Consider the following 15,107-nt stretch of genomic DNA (forward strand, 5'->3'; position numbering starts at 1 on the left):
GTGTGTGTGTGAGAGAGAGAGAGAGCATAAGATCACTTCTCCATGGATGCAGTGTGGTTTTCATCATGATTTGGTGGCAACCCCTGCCTCCGACAAACACACACACACACACACACACACACACACACACACACACACACACACACACACACACACACACACACACACACACACACACACACACACACACACACACACACACACACACACACACACACACACACACACAGATGAGAGGAGCGAGAGATGACGAGCTCCATCCTCCTCCATTGTTGCAGAATTCCTCAGTCTAATCCTGCCATCATCTCTCCTCCGCCGAGCAATCGCTCCACACCCAGTGCACAAACACACACACACACACACACACACACACACACACACACACACACACTGCTCTAACACACACACACACACGCCGTTGTTACAGCGCTCCATCCTCTTCTGTGTATCTACTTGGCAGAGCGGTACTAGTCTATAAACACACAAATAATGTGTATGTGTGTGTTTGTGTGATTTAAATATATATCTATATGTTTTGTTTTATTAAACCATTATTTAACTAGTCAAGTCAGTTACGAAAAAATGTATATTTATAATAACTGCACGGATGTGATACAGCCTGGATACGAACCAGGGACTGGAGCGACGCCTCTTGCACTGAGATGCAGTGCCTTAATTTGACTAAATGCAGCTTGCATGGGCTAGTCTCCCCTGCCCTTTTAAACCACTGTGCCACTCAGAAGTGTGTTTGCATCTCTCACTTGGTGTGAATGTGTGTACACTATCTGTGTGTTTGTACATCTTGACAAGAAAACAACTACTGTTGTGACAGCCCCTGTCTCCCTCCATCCTTCCTCCCCAGCTTTGAGTTTTAATCTGACTATATTCTCTGTAATCTAGGCTAATCAGAGATTTCCCCTGCCTCTGTACAGCACCTCACAGCTAAAACCAGTCAGTCCACAAACCAAGATTAGCTATTTGCCCCACACACACACACTTATGGGCGCAAGGTTGAAACACACACACACACACACACACACACACACACACACACACACACACACACACACACACACACACACACACACACACACACACACACACACACACACACACACACACACACACACACACACACACACACACACACACACACACACACACACACACACACACACACACACACACACACACACACACACACACACACAGCTCCGACTCAGATGAACAGTAAAGGAAGAGCTTTGCTAAGGAAATGTTTCCTTTCTGTGTGCTAAACACACATGGAAGAATGGTCATGAGAGTGGTGGTAAGGTGGGGGTGGGGTCAGCACGAGGGTCTTACCAGGGATGAGCTCTGTGAGGACAGCTATGTTGACAGTCTTGTGTTGGTGTTTTGGGTCACTTTGTGTACCAGGGGTATATTTGACGTTTTACCTGGGATGTTACCATCCAAATTAATGTTGATTCTGTGTCTGAGTATGGCTGTACCTGGGATTTGCACAGTATGTGTGTGTGTGTGTGTGTGTGTGTGTGTGTGTGTGTGTGTGTGTGTGTAATCCTGTACCTGGGATGTTCTCAGCCCAGTCGATATGTCTGGGTACCTGTGATGGGCTTAGTGTGTATGTGTGTGTATGTGTGTGTATGTGTGTGTGTGTGTGTGTGTGTGTGTGTGTGTGTGTGTGTGTGTGTGTGTGTGTGTGTGTGTGTGTGTGTGTGTGTGTGTGTGTGTGTGTGTGTGTGTGTGTCTGTGTGTGTGTGTGTGTGTGTGTGTGTGTGTCTGTGTGCATGCCTGTCTGTGTGTGTGTGTGTGTGTGTGTGTGTGTCCCGTACCTGGGATGTGTTTGGCCCAGCCAATGTTGACCACCAGCTCTCTGTCAGCCAGGTCACAAAGCGTAGTAAGGGCCTTGATGTCACTGTCGGGGACGGTAGGGTCTGGCATGGCGTAGATCTTCTCTGGTTCAGCCACCAGCAGGTGCGACACGATCTTGTTATCTGCAAGGCAGCCAAAGGGAACTGGGTGACCACCGAGAGAGAACAGAAAGACAGGGTCAAATCAACACACACCCACACATGGAGAAAACTCAGGAGATGATCACCATCCTGTTGTGTTGTTAACATCACAACCGAATAGGTTCAGCTGATGGATATGTGTACGTTCTACTAGTATGTGTACGTTCTACTAGTATGTGTACGTTTTACTGGCATGTGTACGTTCCACTGGTATGTGTACGTTTTACTGGCATGTGTACGTTCCACTGGTATGTGTATGTTCTACTGGTATGTTTACGTTCTACTGGCATGTGTACGTTCTACTGGTATGTGTATGTTCTACTGGTATGTGTACGTTCTACTGGTATGTTTACGTTCTACTGGCATGTGTACGTTCTACTGGTATGTGTACGTTCTACTGGTATGTGTATGTTCTACTGGTATGTGTATGTTCTACTGGTATGTTTACGTTCTACTGGCATGTGTACGTTCTACTGGTATGTGTATGTTCTACTGGTATGTGTACGTTCTACTGGTATGTATATGTTCTACTGGTATGTGTACATTCTACTGGTATGTGTACGTTCTACTGGCATGTATACGTTCTACTGGTATGTGTACGTTCTACTGGTATGTGTACGTTCTACTGGTATGTGTACGTTCTACTGGTATGTGTACGTTCTACTGGTATGTGTATGTTCTACTGGTATGTTTACGTTCTACTGGTATGTATATGTTCTACTGGTATGTGTACGTTCTACTGGTATGTGTACGTTCTACTGGTATGTGTACGTTCTACTGGTATGTGTACGTTCTACTGGTATGTATATGTTCTACTGGTATGTGTACGTTCTACTGGTATGTATATGTTCTACTGGTTTGTGTAAGTTCTACTGGTATGTCTATGTTCTACTGGTATTGTAGAGGTCTATGATGCTATTAATGCAACAATCATATTATTGTCATTTCACAACAGTTTGCTTTATATTTCTTCAGTTGTCTTTTTTTGTAAATTACTGGCACAGCGTGATGGAAGCTCAAGGATTTTCTCAAGCCAAATACAATATTCACAAAAGGATGTATGTGTTGGAACAGTTTGAATCAAGTTGGCACAGTGAACTAGAGGGGCATAGACAGGGCAGTGACAGAGGCATTGTTTCACACAAAAGAAGACGGCATGGGGACTGTTTATCATGTAGGACACAGGGAAAGTTAAATAAAACAAAAACAAAAACAATTCCAATGAAATCATATCTGCAGATGAGCTCGCTACGGACAATTAGTAGCAGTCTCACTCCTGTATTCAAATGAATCTGCTGCTTAATCATGCAGCCAGATGACAGATGATCATGATGAGCTACTGAACCAAAATACCACTGAGATGGAGAGGGGAGAGAGAGAGAGAGGGGAGAAAGGGGAGAGAGGGTATTGAGGGAGGAGGGAGAGGGAGAGAGAGAAAGATGGAGAGAGAATAGAGAGAGATGGAGAGAGAGAGAGATGGAGAGAGAAGAGAGAGGGGGGATATAGAGAGATGGAGAGAGATGAGAGGGGGAATATAGAGAGATGGAGAGAGATGAGAGAGAGGGGGAGATAGAGAGGGAGATATAGAGAGGAGAGAGATGGAGAGAGAGGAGAGAGATAGATGGAGAGAGAGGAGGGAGAGAGAGGAGAGATGGAGAGAGAGAGATGGAAAGAGAGGAGAGATGGAGAGAGAGAGATGGAGAGAGAGGAGAGTGAAGGGGGACATAGAGAGATGAAGAGAGAGGAGAGAGAGAGTATAGAGAGATGGAGAGAGGAGAGAGAGGGGGAATATAGAGATGGAAAGTGAGATGGAGAGAGAGAGGGGAGATGGGGAGATAGAGAGATGGAGAGAGGTGGAGGCACAAAAAGAGAGAGAGAGACAGGGAAAGAGAGTGAGAGGGAAGAGAGGAGTGGGAGGGAGAGACAGGGATGAGAGAGAGAGAGGGAAGAGAGAGGGGTGGAAGGGAGAGACAGGGATGAGAGAGAGGGAAGAGAGAGATGGAGGCACAAAACTAGATAAATACACAAAGTCGAAAGAGAGAGAGAGAGAGAGCACGTGATTAAAAGAGAGGTGGAGAGAACAAGATAGGCCGAGATAGATAGATGGATAGAGTGAGGCAGAGAGGGGGTTGTTTGCATATCGACTAGAGCAGCCCCTACTCCAGGGACAGAGACAGAGAGAGAGAGAGAGAAAGAGAGAGTGGCTAGACTAGAGCTCTATCAGTCTGTAGCTAAATCTTATTTAACGTTTTCTTAATTACAATCAATGCTACCCCATTTCAACTCCCCTAGCCTTTGTTATGTGTGGATAATCAATGTGGACGGCTGCATTTGGCCTGGGACGTACTGGGCTGTTACTGTAGGTATTCACCATACTGGCTCAATAAGTGCTAATACACTCCGCTTATGAACAATAGAGGGGAATGGATGTTTCTTCACTTCTTCAAATAAATCTAGTGTTGGAATGTTGAAGACAGGGAAGACATAATTCTGATCCACTGACTAGCTTGAATCGTGTTTCGATTTGGTGACATTGAGAGAGAGAGCGAGAGAGAAAGATAGAGGGAGAGAGAGCGAGAGAGAGAGAGAGAGAGAGAAAGATAGAGAGAGAGAGAAAGAGACAGAAAGATATATATATATATATATATATATATATATATATATATATATAGAGGAGAGAGAGAGAGAGAGAGAGAGAGAGAGAGAGAGAGAGAGAGAAGAGAGAGAAGAGAGAGAGAAAAGAAATAGAAGAGAGAGAAAGAGAGAGAGAGAGAGAGAGAAAGAAAGATAGAGACAGAGAGAGAGAAGGAGAGAGAGAGAAAGAGACAGAAGAGAGAGAGAGACAGATAGAAAGAGAGAGAGAGAGAGCGAGAGAGAGAGAGAGAGAGAGAGACAGAGAAGAAAGAGAGAGAAGAGAGAAGAGAGAGAGAGAGACAGAGAGAGAAAGAGAGAGAGAGAGAGCGAGAGAGAGAGAGAGAGAGAAGGAGGGAGAGAGAGAGAGAAGGAGAGAGAGAGACAGAGAGAGAAAGAGAGAGAGAGAGAGCGAGAGAGAGAGAGAGAGAGAGAGAGAGAGATAGAGACAGAGAGAGGAGAGAGAGAGAGAGAGAAGGAGAGAGAGAGACAGACAGACAGAGTAAAGCCTGTGTTGGCTAGCAGTAGGATCAGGATCAGGTGGGATAAAGCCACGGGGTTACTCCAGCAGCCACATTCCTAATGTGATTTTCCCTCCAATAATTATTCGGATTATTTCTTCAGCTTTTATGCAGTACAGCATATTGTGTTCCACAAGAATATGCTACCATTAAGTAAAAGGGTTTATGAGACAGAGCTGGTAAGCACCTCGTGGGGAGAGGAGAGTAGAGAGGAGAGAGGAGAGGAACAGAGATAGCGTCTGTCTGTTTGCCCAATGTGTGGCAGATGGCTGATGAGAGAGACGGAGAGAGAAAGAGACGGAGAGAGAAAGAGAGGGAGAGAGAAAGAGAGACAGAGAGAAAAAGACAGAGAGAGAAAGAGAGGGATAGAGAAAGAGAGGGAGATAGAGAGAGATGGAGAGAGAAAGAGAGGGAGAGAGAAAGAGAGGGAGTGAGAGAGAGATGGAGAGAGAAAGAGAGGGAGAGAGAAAGGGAGGGAGAGAGAAAGGGAGGGAGAGAGAAAGAGAGGGAGAGAGAGAGAGACGGAGAGAGAAAGAGAGGGAAAGAGAGAGACGGAGAGAGAAAGAGAGGGAGAGAGAAAGAGAGGGAGAGAGAGAGAGAGAGAGAGGGAGAGACGGAGAGAGAAAGAGAGGGAGAGAGAAAGAGACAGAGAGAGAGAAAGAGACAGAGAGAGATGAGGTGGAAACTGAGCTGCACTTCCTAACCTCCTGCCCAATGTATAACCATATTAGAGAGACATATTTCCCTCAGATTACACAGATCCACAAAGAATTTGAAAACAAATCCAATTTTGAAAAACTCCCATATCTACTGGGTGAAATTCCACAGTGTGCCATCAGAGCAGCAAGATTTGTGACCTGTTGCCACGAGAAAAGGGCAACCAGTGAGGAACAAACACCATTGTAAATACAACCCATATCTATGCTTATTTATTTTATCTTGTGTCCTTTCAAATTTGTACCTTGTAAAAACACTCTATATATATATATAATATGACATTTTCAATGTCTTTATTGTTTTGAAACTTCTGTATGTGTGATGTCTACTGTTAATTTTTATTGTTTACCTTACTTGCTTTGGCAATGTTAACACATGTTTCCCATGCCAATAAAGCCCCTTGAATTGAATTGAATTGAATTGAGAGAGAAAGAGACGGAGAGAGAAAGAGAGGGAGAGAGAGAGAGACAGAGAGAGAAAGAGAGGAAGAGAGAGAGAGAGATGGAGAGAGAAAGAGAGGGAGAGAGAAAGAGAGGGAGAGAGAGAGAGACGGAGAGAGAAAGAGAGGGAGAGAGAAAGAGAGGGAGAGAGAGAGACGGAGAGAGAAAGAGAGGGAGAGAGAAAGAGAGGGAGAGAGAAAGAGAGGGAGAGAGAAAGAGAGGGAGAGAGAGAGAGACAGAGAGGAGAGAGAAAGAGACGGAGAGAGAGAAGGAGGGAGAGAGAGAGAGGGAGAGAGAGAGAGAGAGGGAGAGAGAAAGAGATGGAGAGAGAGAGAGAGAGAGAGGGAGAGATGGAGAGAGGGATAGAGAAAGAGAGGGAGAGAGAAAGAGAGGGAGAGAGGGAGAGAGAAAGAGAGGGAGAGAGAAAGAGAGGGAGAGAGAGAGAGAGACGGAGAGAGAGAGAGAGGGAGAGAGAGAGAAAAAAGAGGGAGAGAGAAAGAGAGGGAGAGAGAAAGAGAGGGAGAGAGAGAGAGAGAGGAGAGAGAGAGAGAGAGAGAGAGAGAGAGAGAGAGAGAGAGAGAGAGAGAGAGAGAGAGAGAGAGAGAGAGAGAGAGAGAGAGAGAGAGAGAGAGAGTGGGACAGCGGTACCATTGGTTTGATACCAAAAAGACCTACATGTAAACACTCACTACTGTAAGTCGCTCTGGATAAGAGTGTCGGCTAAATGACTAGAAAGTAAATGTAGTGATGTCTTTGTCAGAGTGGATAACATCTGGATTAGGCCTCTCTCTCTCTTTTCGTCTCCCTCTCTATCTCTTGTCCCTTCATCACTTGCCCTTGCGTTCTCATACATTCATTTCCCCTCAGGAAGTTACACTCCCAGAAAGTTACACTACATCTGTTGACATTAATATGTATGTCTCTCTCTCTTTCCTTCTCCCCATCTCTCCTTCAAAAAACCCTCCAAGGTGTGATCATGTGTATAACTACCAGGAAGGAACATCTCCGCAATGTCTGTGTGTGTGTCTTCAAAATATGTGTGTGTGTGTGTGTGTGTGTGTGTGTGTATGTATCCTTACATGGCTTTTTGGGAGGCAGGGCCAGTTGAGGGTTGAGGTAGGGGCTGTTCTCAGCGTCTATCCGGCGCTTGTACTTCTGTCTGCCACCACGCACCCGGTCCAGCCGCACACCTAGACAGACAGACAGACAGGCAGGCAGGCAGGCAGGCAGACAGACAGACAGACAGACAGACAGACAGACACGCAGGCAGACAGACAGACAGACAGACACGCAGACAGACAGACAGACAGACAGGCAGGCAGGCAGGCAGGCAGACACACAGGCAGACAGACAGACAGAAAGACAGACAGACAGACAGGTTAGAGATTAAACAGTTACATATGAGCAAAGATAAATCATACACCAGGGAGAAAGAGAGGAAATGGATGTGTGTGTTTTGGGATCGTTCTGGTTGTTATCATCCCTTTATTACAGTGTCCTGTGGCCTTAGCCAGTCGCTAATTTATCAAGGTGCTATAGCAGTAAAAAGATATCTATTCGTGTTTCTCTCTCTCTCTCTAACCCCCCTCTCTCAAGCTAGTCTTTCCACCTTAAAGACCTATCTCTGTCTTTAATTAATTGACACACAAAGGAGCTCTAATTTAATTATGCACAGCTCTCCTGGGATTGGCTGTTTCCTTGGTTACCACTTAAAGGTGGACAGGGAGAGGCCCATGTTATGTTGGGATGAGAGAGGAGAGGAGATAAGAGCAGAGGAGAGGAGATAAGAGCAGAGGAGAAGAGATAAGAGCAGAGGAGAGCAGAGTAGGTGTAGTGGAGGATCCTGTTCCCCCTAGAGAACTCTCTGCGGTCAGAGACAACGGGCTGAATTTCGAAGTTCCAAAAGGAACCACACACACACTCATGAACACACCCCCCAAACACACACCTTTCTCTACCTTTCTACTATGGTTGATTAAAAAAATGAATCCACACACACTACTCTCCCCCAGAATAGACGGGGGTCTTAGTAAGATGTCACATTAGTGACATGGTGAGTTTCTAGCGTACACAGAGAAATGTCAAGGCCCACGACATAGAGCTGTTGTCAGCTTCTACTGCTAACGAACTGTAACCAGATACACTCACTCACACGCACACACAAACACACCTGCAGTGCCTTGAAAAAGTATTCATCCCCCTTGGCGTTTTTCCTATTCTGTTGCATTACAACCTGTAATTTAAATATATTTTTATTTGGATTTCATGTAAAGGACATAGACAAAATTGGTGAAGTGAAATGAAAAAAATAACTTGTTTAAAAAAATGATACATAATAAAAAACAGAAAAGTGGTGTGTACATATGTATTCACCCCCTTTGCTATGAAGCCCCTAAATAAGATCTGGTGCAATCAATTACCTTTAGAAGTCACAACATTTGTTAAATAAAGTTCACCTGTGTGCAATCTAAGTGTCACATGATCTGTCACATGATCTCAGATACATACACCTGTTCTGAAAGGCCCCAGAGTCTGCAACACCACTAATCAAGGGGGACCACAAAGCAAGCGGCACCAAGGAGCTCTCCAAACAGGTCAGGGATAAAGTTGTGAAGAAGTACAGGTCAGGGTTGGGTTATAAAAAAATATATGAAACTTTGAAAATCCCACGGAGCACCATTAAATTAATTATTAAAGAATTGAAAGGATAGGGCACCACAACAAATCTGCCAAGAGAGGGCTGCCCACCAAAACTTGCGGTCCAGGCAAGGAGGGCATTAATCAGAGAGGCAACAAATAGACCAAAGATAACCCTGAAGGAGCTGCAAGCTCCACAGCGGAGATTGTCCATAGGACCACCTTAAGCCATACATTCCACAGAGCTGGGCTTTACGGAAGAGTGGCCAGAAAAAAACATTGCTGTTCGCCAAAAGGCCTGTGGGAGACTCCCCAAACATATGAAAGAAGGTACTCTGGTCAGATGAGACTAAAATTGAGCTTTTTGGCCATCTAGGAAAACGCTATGTCTGGCGCAAACCCGACAACTCTCATCACCCCGAGAATACCATCCCCACAGTGAAGCATGGTGGTGGCAGCATCATGCTGTGGGGATGTTTTTCATCAGCAGGGACTGGGAAACTGGTCAGAATTGAAGGAATGATGGATAGCGCTAAATACAGCTAAATAAATTCTTGAGGGAAAACTGTTTCAGTCTTCCAGAGATTTGACTGGGATGGAGGTTGACCTTCCAGCAGGACAATGACCCTAAGCATACTGCTAAAGAAACACTCGAGTGGTTTAATGGAAACATTTAAATGTCTTGGAATAGCCTAGTCAAAGCCCAGACCTCAATTCAATTGATAATCTGTGGTATGACTTAAAGTTTGCTGAACACCAGCGGAACCCATCCAATTTGAAGGAGCTGGAGCAGTTTTGCCTTGAAGAATGGGCAAAAATCTCAGTGGCTAGATGTGCCAAGCGTATAGAGACATACCCCCAAGAGACTTGCAGCTGTAATTGCTGCAAAAGGTGTCTCAACAAAGTATTGACTTTGGGAGGGTGAACAGTTATACACACTCAAGTTTTCTTATTTATTGTTTGTTTCACAATAAAACATATTTTGCATCTTCAAAGTGGTAGACATGTTGTGTAAATCAAATGATACAACCCCCCCAAAAATCTATATAAATTCCAGGCTGTAAGACAACAAAATAGGAAAAATGCCAAAGAGGTGTGAATACTTTCGTAAGCTACTGTATAATGAAAAACATGCACGTTGCAGGCTGACATGTATGGTTTGATGGCTTTCACATACTGTATGGTCAGCTACAGGACTGTAACACATTTATAGGTGTCCTAACTGAGAGAGAGAGAGAGCTATATATATTTATATATATATATATATACTGTATATATATAGAGAGAGAGAGAGAGGGAGAGAGAGAGAGAGAGAGAGAGAGAGAGGTAGAGAGAGAGAGAGGGAGAGAGAGAGAGAGAGAGAGAGGAGTGGGATTGAAGGAGAGAGGGAGGGCTAAGGGGACTTGGAGGAGAGGAGAGAAATGGAGGAGAGGAGAGAAACGGAGGTGAGGAGTGAAACCCATAGGAGGAGGGACGGAGAGGAAATTCATTTCATCATGTCATAAATCTGCGCCTGATTACAAGACACTTAGGGTTTTAATTAAGGAAGCAGACAGATTGGCCTATTGTCTGACTTGAGTGTTCGCTTCCTTTTAAATGATCCTCTTCTCTTGGGCCTTTACTAGAAACCCACAGATGACCATGAAGACATTACAAGACCTGTTGAGGATTTCATAGCGGTGGTAGAATCCCTTCTGGCATCTAGCAAATTTATAGTGAAGTAGAGGGACAGAGAGAGGGTGGGAAGAAGGAGGGGTAGAGGGAGAGGGAAGGAGAGATAAAGGGGAGAAATGTAGAGTGAGAGGGATGGAGAGAGGGAGGGGGACTCTTACTCTCACAGTCCATTAATACAAAGGTGGAGTGGAAGAGGGAAGAAGAATAGCAATAGATGACTAGGAGATGAGGAGAGGAGGAGAGATAGATTTTTAATTTTTTTATTTAATCTTTATTTAACCAGGTAGGCTTGTTGAGAAAAAGTTCTGATTTACAACTGTGACCTGGCCAAGATAAAGCAAAGCAGTTTGACACATACAACAACACAGAGTTACACATGGAATAAACAAACATACAGTCAATAATACAGTAGAAAAAAAGTCTATATACATTGTGTGCAAATGAGGTAAGATAAGGGAGGTTAAGGCAATAAATAGGCCATGGTGGGGAAGTAATTACAATATAGCAATTAAACACTGGAATGGTAGATGTGCAGAAGATGAATGTGCAAGTAGAGATACTGGGGTGCAAAGGAGCAAGATAAATAAATAAATACAGTATGAGGATGAGGTAAATAAATACAGTATGGGGATGAGGTAGTTGGATGGGCTATTTACAGATGGGCTCTGCATCTGTGAGATGCTCTAACAGCTGGTGCTTAAAGCTAGTGAGGGAGATACGTGTCTCCAGCTTTAGTGATTTTTGTAGTTAGTTCCAGTCATTGGCAGGAGAGAACTGGAAGGAAAGGTGGACAAAGTAGGAATTGGCTTTGGGGGATGACCAGTGAGATATACATGCTCCTGCTGGAGCGTGTGCTATGGGTGGTTGCTGCTATGGTGACCAGTGAGCTGAGATATGGCGGGGCTTTACCTAGTAGAGACTTGTAAATGACCTGGAGCCAGTGGGTTTGGCGACGAGTATGAAGCGAGGGCCAGCCAAAGAGAGTGTACAGGTCGCAGTGGTGGGTAGTGTATGGGGCTTTGGTGACAAAACGGATGGCACTGTGATAGACTGCATCCAATTTGTTGAGTAGAGTGTTGGAGGCTATTTTGTAAATGACATCGCCGAAGTTGAGGATCGGTAGGATGGTCTTTTTTACGAGGATATGTTTGACAGCATGAGTGAAGGATGCTTTTTTGCGAAATAGGAAGCCAATTCTAGATTTTATTTTGGATTGGAGATGTTTAATGTGAGTCTGGAAGGAGAGTTTACAGTCTAACCAGACACCTTGGTATTTGTAGTTGTCCACATATTCTAAGTCAGAACCTTCCAGAGTAGTGATGCTGGACGGGCGGGCAGGTGCGGGCAGCAATCGGTTGAAGAGCATGCATTTAGATTTACTTGCATTTAATAGCAGTTGGAAGCCACGGAAGGAGAGTTGTACGGCATTGAAGCTCGTCTGGAGGTTAGTTAACACAGTGTCCAAAGAAGGGCCAGAAGTATACAGAAGTATACAGATGACTTGGAGAGACGAGAAGATGTGGAGAGAAGGGGTGAGATGGACATATTCAATCCCAGTCTTTTGTCCCCACATGCTTCAAGATGGCCACCATTGTTCCTGTGCCCAAGAAACTAAATGACTATCGCCCCGTAGCACTCACTTCTGTCATCATGAAGTGCTTTGAGAGGCTAGGGATCATATCACCCCTACCTTACCTGACACCCTAGACCCACTTCAATGTGCTTACCGCCCCTATAGATCCACAGATGATGCAATCGCTATCGCACTGCCCTATCCAATCTGGACAAGAGGAATACCTATGTAAGAATGCTGTTCATTGACTATAGCTCAGCATTCAACACCATAGTACCCTCCAAGATCATCTTTAAGCTGGAGGCCCTGGGTCTGAACCTCGCCCTGTGCAACTGGGTCCTGGACTTCCTGGTGGGTTGCCCCAGGTGGTGAAGGTAGGAAAAAACACCTCCACTTCGCTGATACTCAACACTGGGCCCACAAGGAACAGGGCCTGTTCACCCTGCTATCATCCAGAAGGCGAGGTCAGTACAAGTGCATCAAAGCTGGGACCGAGAGACTGGAAAACAGCTTCTATCTCTAGGTCATCAGACTGTTAAATTCTGTTAAATAGCTATCACTAGCACATTAGAGGCTGCTGCCCTATATACTGCATATAGACTTGGAATCACTGGCCACTTTAATAATGGAACACTGGTCAGTTTAATAATGTTTACATTTTTTGCATTGTTCGTATTGTCATGATAATGTAATTTGTACTTTGATACCGATACCAAGTTTAGTACCACGATACTCACGATAACATCATGATACTCGACAACATCACGATACCCGATAACATCCTGATACTCGACAACATCACAATACTCGACACCATCATGATACTAACACCATCATGATACTCGATAACATCACGATACTCAATAACATCACGATACTTTTTACCATCACGATACTCGATAACATCACAATACTCAACAAAATCACGATACTCGATAACATCACGATACTTTCAACATCACAAAACTCGACAACATTGCGATATTCGAGATACTCGATAACATCGCGATACTTGACAACATCACAATACTCAATAACATCACGATAACATCATGATACCCGATAACATCATGATACCCGATAACATCATGATACTCGACAACATCACGATACTTGATACCAACATGATACTCGACAACATCACGATACTGATGTGATACTCGATAACATCACGATACTGACAACATCACGATACTTACCAACATGATACTCGATAACATCACGATTACAATATCACGATACTCGATACCAACATGATACTGATAACATCACAATACTCGACAATATCACGATACTCGATACCATCACGGACAATATCATGATACTGATAACATCACGATACTCGGCAATATCACGATACTCGACAATTCACGATAGATACCATCACGATACTGACAATATCACGAGATTCACGATACTTATCACATACTATATACCATCACGAAACTCGGCAATATCACGATACTCGATACCATCACGATACTCACAATATCACGATACAGATACCATCACGATACTGCAATATCATGATACTGATAACATCACGATACTGCAATATCACGATACAGATACCATCACGATACTCGACAATATCACGATACTCGATACCATCACGATACTCGACAATATCACGATACTGATACCATCACGATACTGATACCATCACGATACTCAATACCATCACGATACCACAAAAACAACAAAAAGAAGGCATATTAGCCAAAGTCACAGAATGGCACTGCATCCAGACAGATAAACTCAGCTACTGCTCTGTTCATTGGATCCAGACAGATAAACTCAGCTACTGCTCTGTTCACTGGATCCAGACAGATAAACTCAGCTACTGCTCTGTTCACTGGATCCAGACAGATAAACTCAGCTACTGCTCTGTTCACTGGATCCAGACAGATAAACTCAGCTACTGCTCTGTTCATTGAATCCAGACAGATAAACTCAGCTACTGCTCTGTTCACTGGATCCAGACAGATAAACTCAGCTATCTGTTCACTGGATCCAGACAGATAAACTCAGCTACTGCTCTGTTCACTGGATCCAGACAGATAAACTCAGCTACTGCTCTGTTCACTGGATCCAGACAGATAAACTCAGATACTGCTCTGTTCATTGGATCCAGACAGATAAACTCAGCTACTGCTTTGTTCACTGGATCCAGACAGATAAACTCAGATACTGCTCTGTTCATTGGATCCAGACAGATAAACTCAGATACTGCTCTGTTCATTGGATCCAGACAGATAAACTCAGATACTGCTCTGTTCATTGGATCCAGACAGATAAACTCAGATACTGCTCTGTTCATTGGATCCAGACAGATAAACTCAGCTACTGCTTTGTTCACTGGATCCAGACAGATAAACTCAGCTACTGCTCTGTTCACTGGATCCAGTGTCCAGACAGATTAACTCAGCTACTGCTCTGTTCAGGATCCAGACAGATAAACTCAGCTACTGCTCTGTTCATTGGATCCAGACAGATAAACTCAGCTACTGCTCTGTTCACTGGATCCAGACAGATAAACTCAGCTACTGCTCTGTTCATTGGATCCAGACAGATAAACTCAGCTACTGCTCTGTTCACTGGATCCAGACAAATAAACTCAGATACTGCTCTGTTCATTGGATCCAGACAGATAAACTCAGATACTGCTCTGTTCACTGGATCCAGACAGATAAACTCAGATACTGCTCTGTTCATTGGATCCAGACAGATAAACTCAGCTACTGCTCTGTTCACTGGATCCAGACAGATAAACTCAGATACTGCTCTGTTCATTGGATCCAGACAGATAAACTCAGCTACTGCTTTGTTCACTGGATCCAGACAGATAAACTCAGCTACTGCTCTGTTCACTGGATCCAGTGTCCAGACAGATTAACTCAGC

The 15,107-nt window shown here is 44.2% G+C and overlaps 1 protein-coding gene across 6 annotated transcripts in view; it reads right to left on the reverse strand.

Annotated features, from left to right (window-relative positions):
• Positions 1-15,107, reverse strand: part of LOC135508382 (estrogen-related receptor gamma-like) — a 295,554-nt gene that overhangs the window by 54,771 nt on the left and 225,676 nt on the right. For 5 of the 6 annotated variants that reach the window (XM_064928525.1, XM_064928522.1, XM_064928524.1 and 2 more), the window contains 2 exons: positions 7,401-7,511; positions 1,833-2,015 (listed from right to left, as the gene is read on the reverse strand). In XM_064928525.1, coding sequence (XP_064784597.1) covers positions 1,833-2,015; positions 7,401-7,511 — 294 coding nt within the window. The remainder of the gene's footprint in view (positions 1-1,832; positions 2,016-7,400; positions 7,512-15,107) is intronic. The other variant, XM_064928520.1, reaches the window with a different exon arrangement.

The sequence above is a fragment of the Oncorhynchus masou genome, chromosome 21 (genome assembly GCF_036934945.1).
Source record: "Oncorhynchus masou masou isolate Uvic2021 chromosome 21, UVic_Omas_1.1, whole genome shotgun sequence".
Lineage (NCBI taxonomy): Eukaryota > Metazoa > Chordata > Actinopteri > Salmoniformes > Salmonidae > Oncorhynchus > Oncorhynchus masou.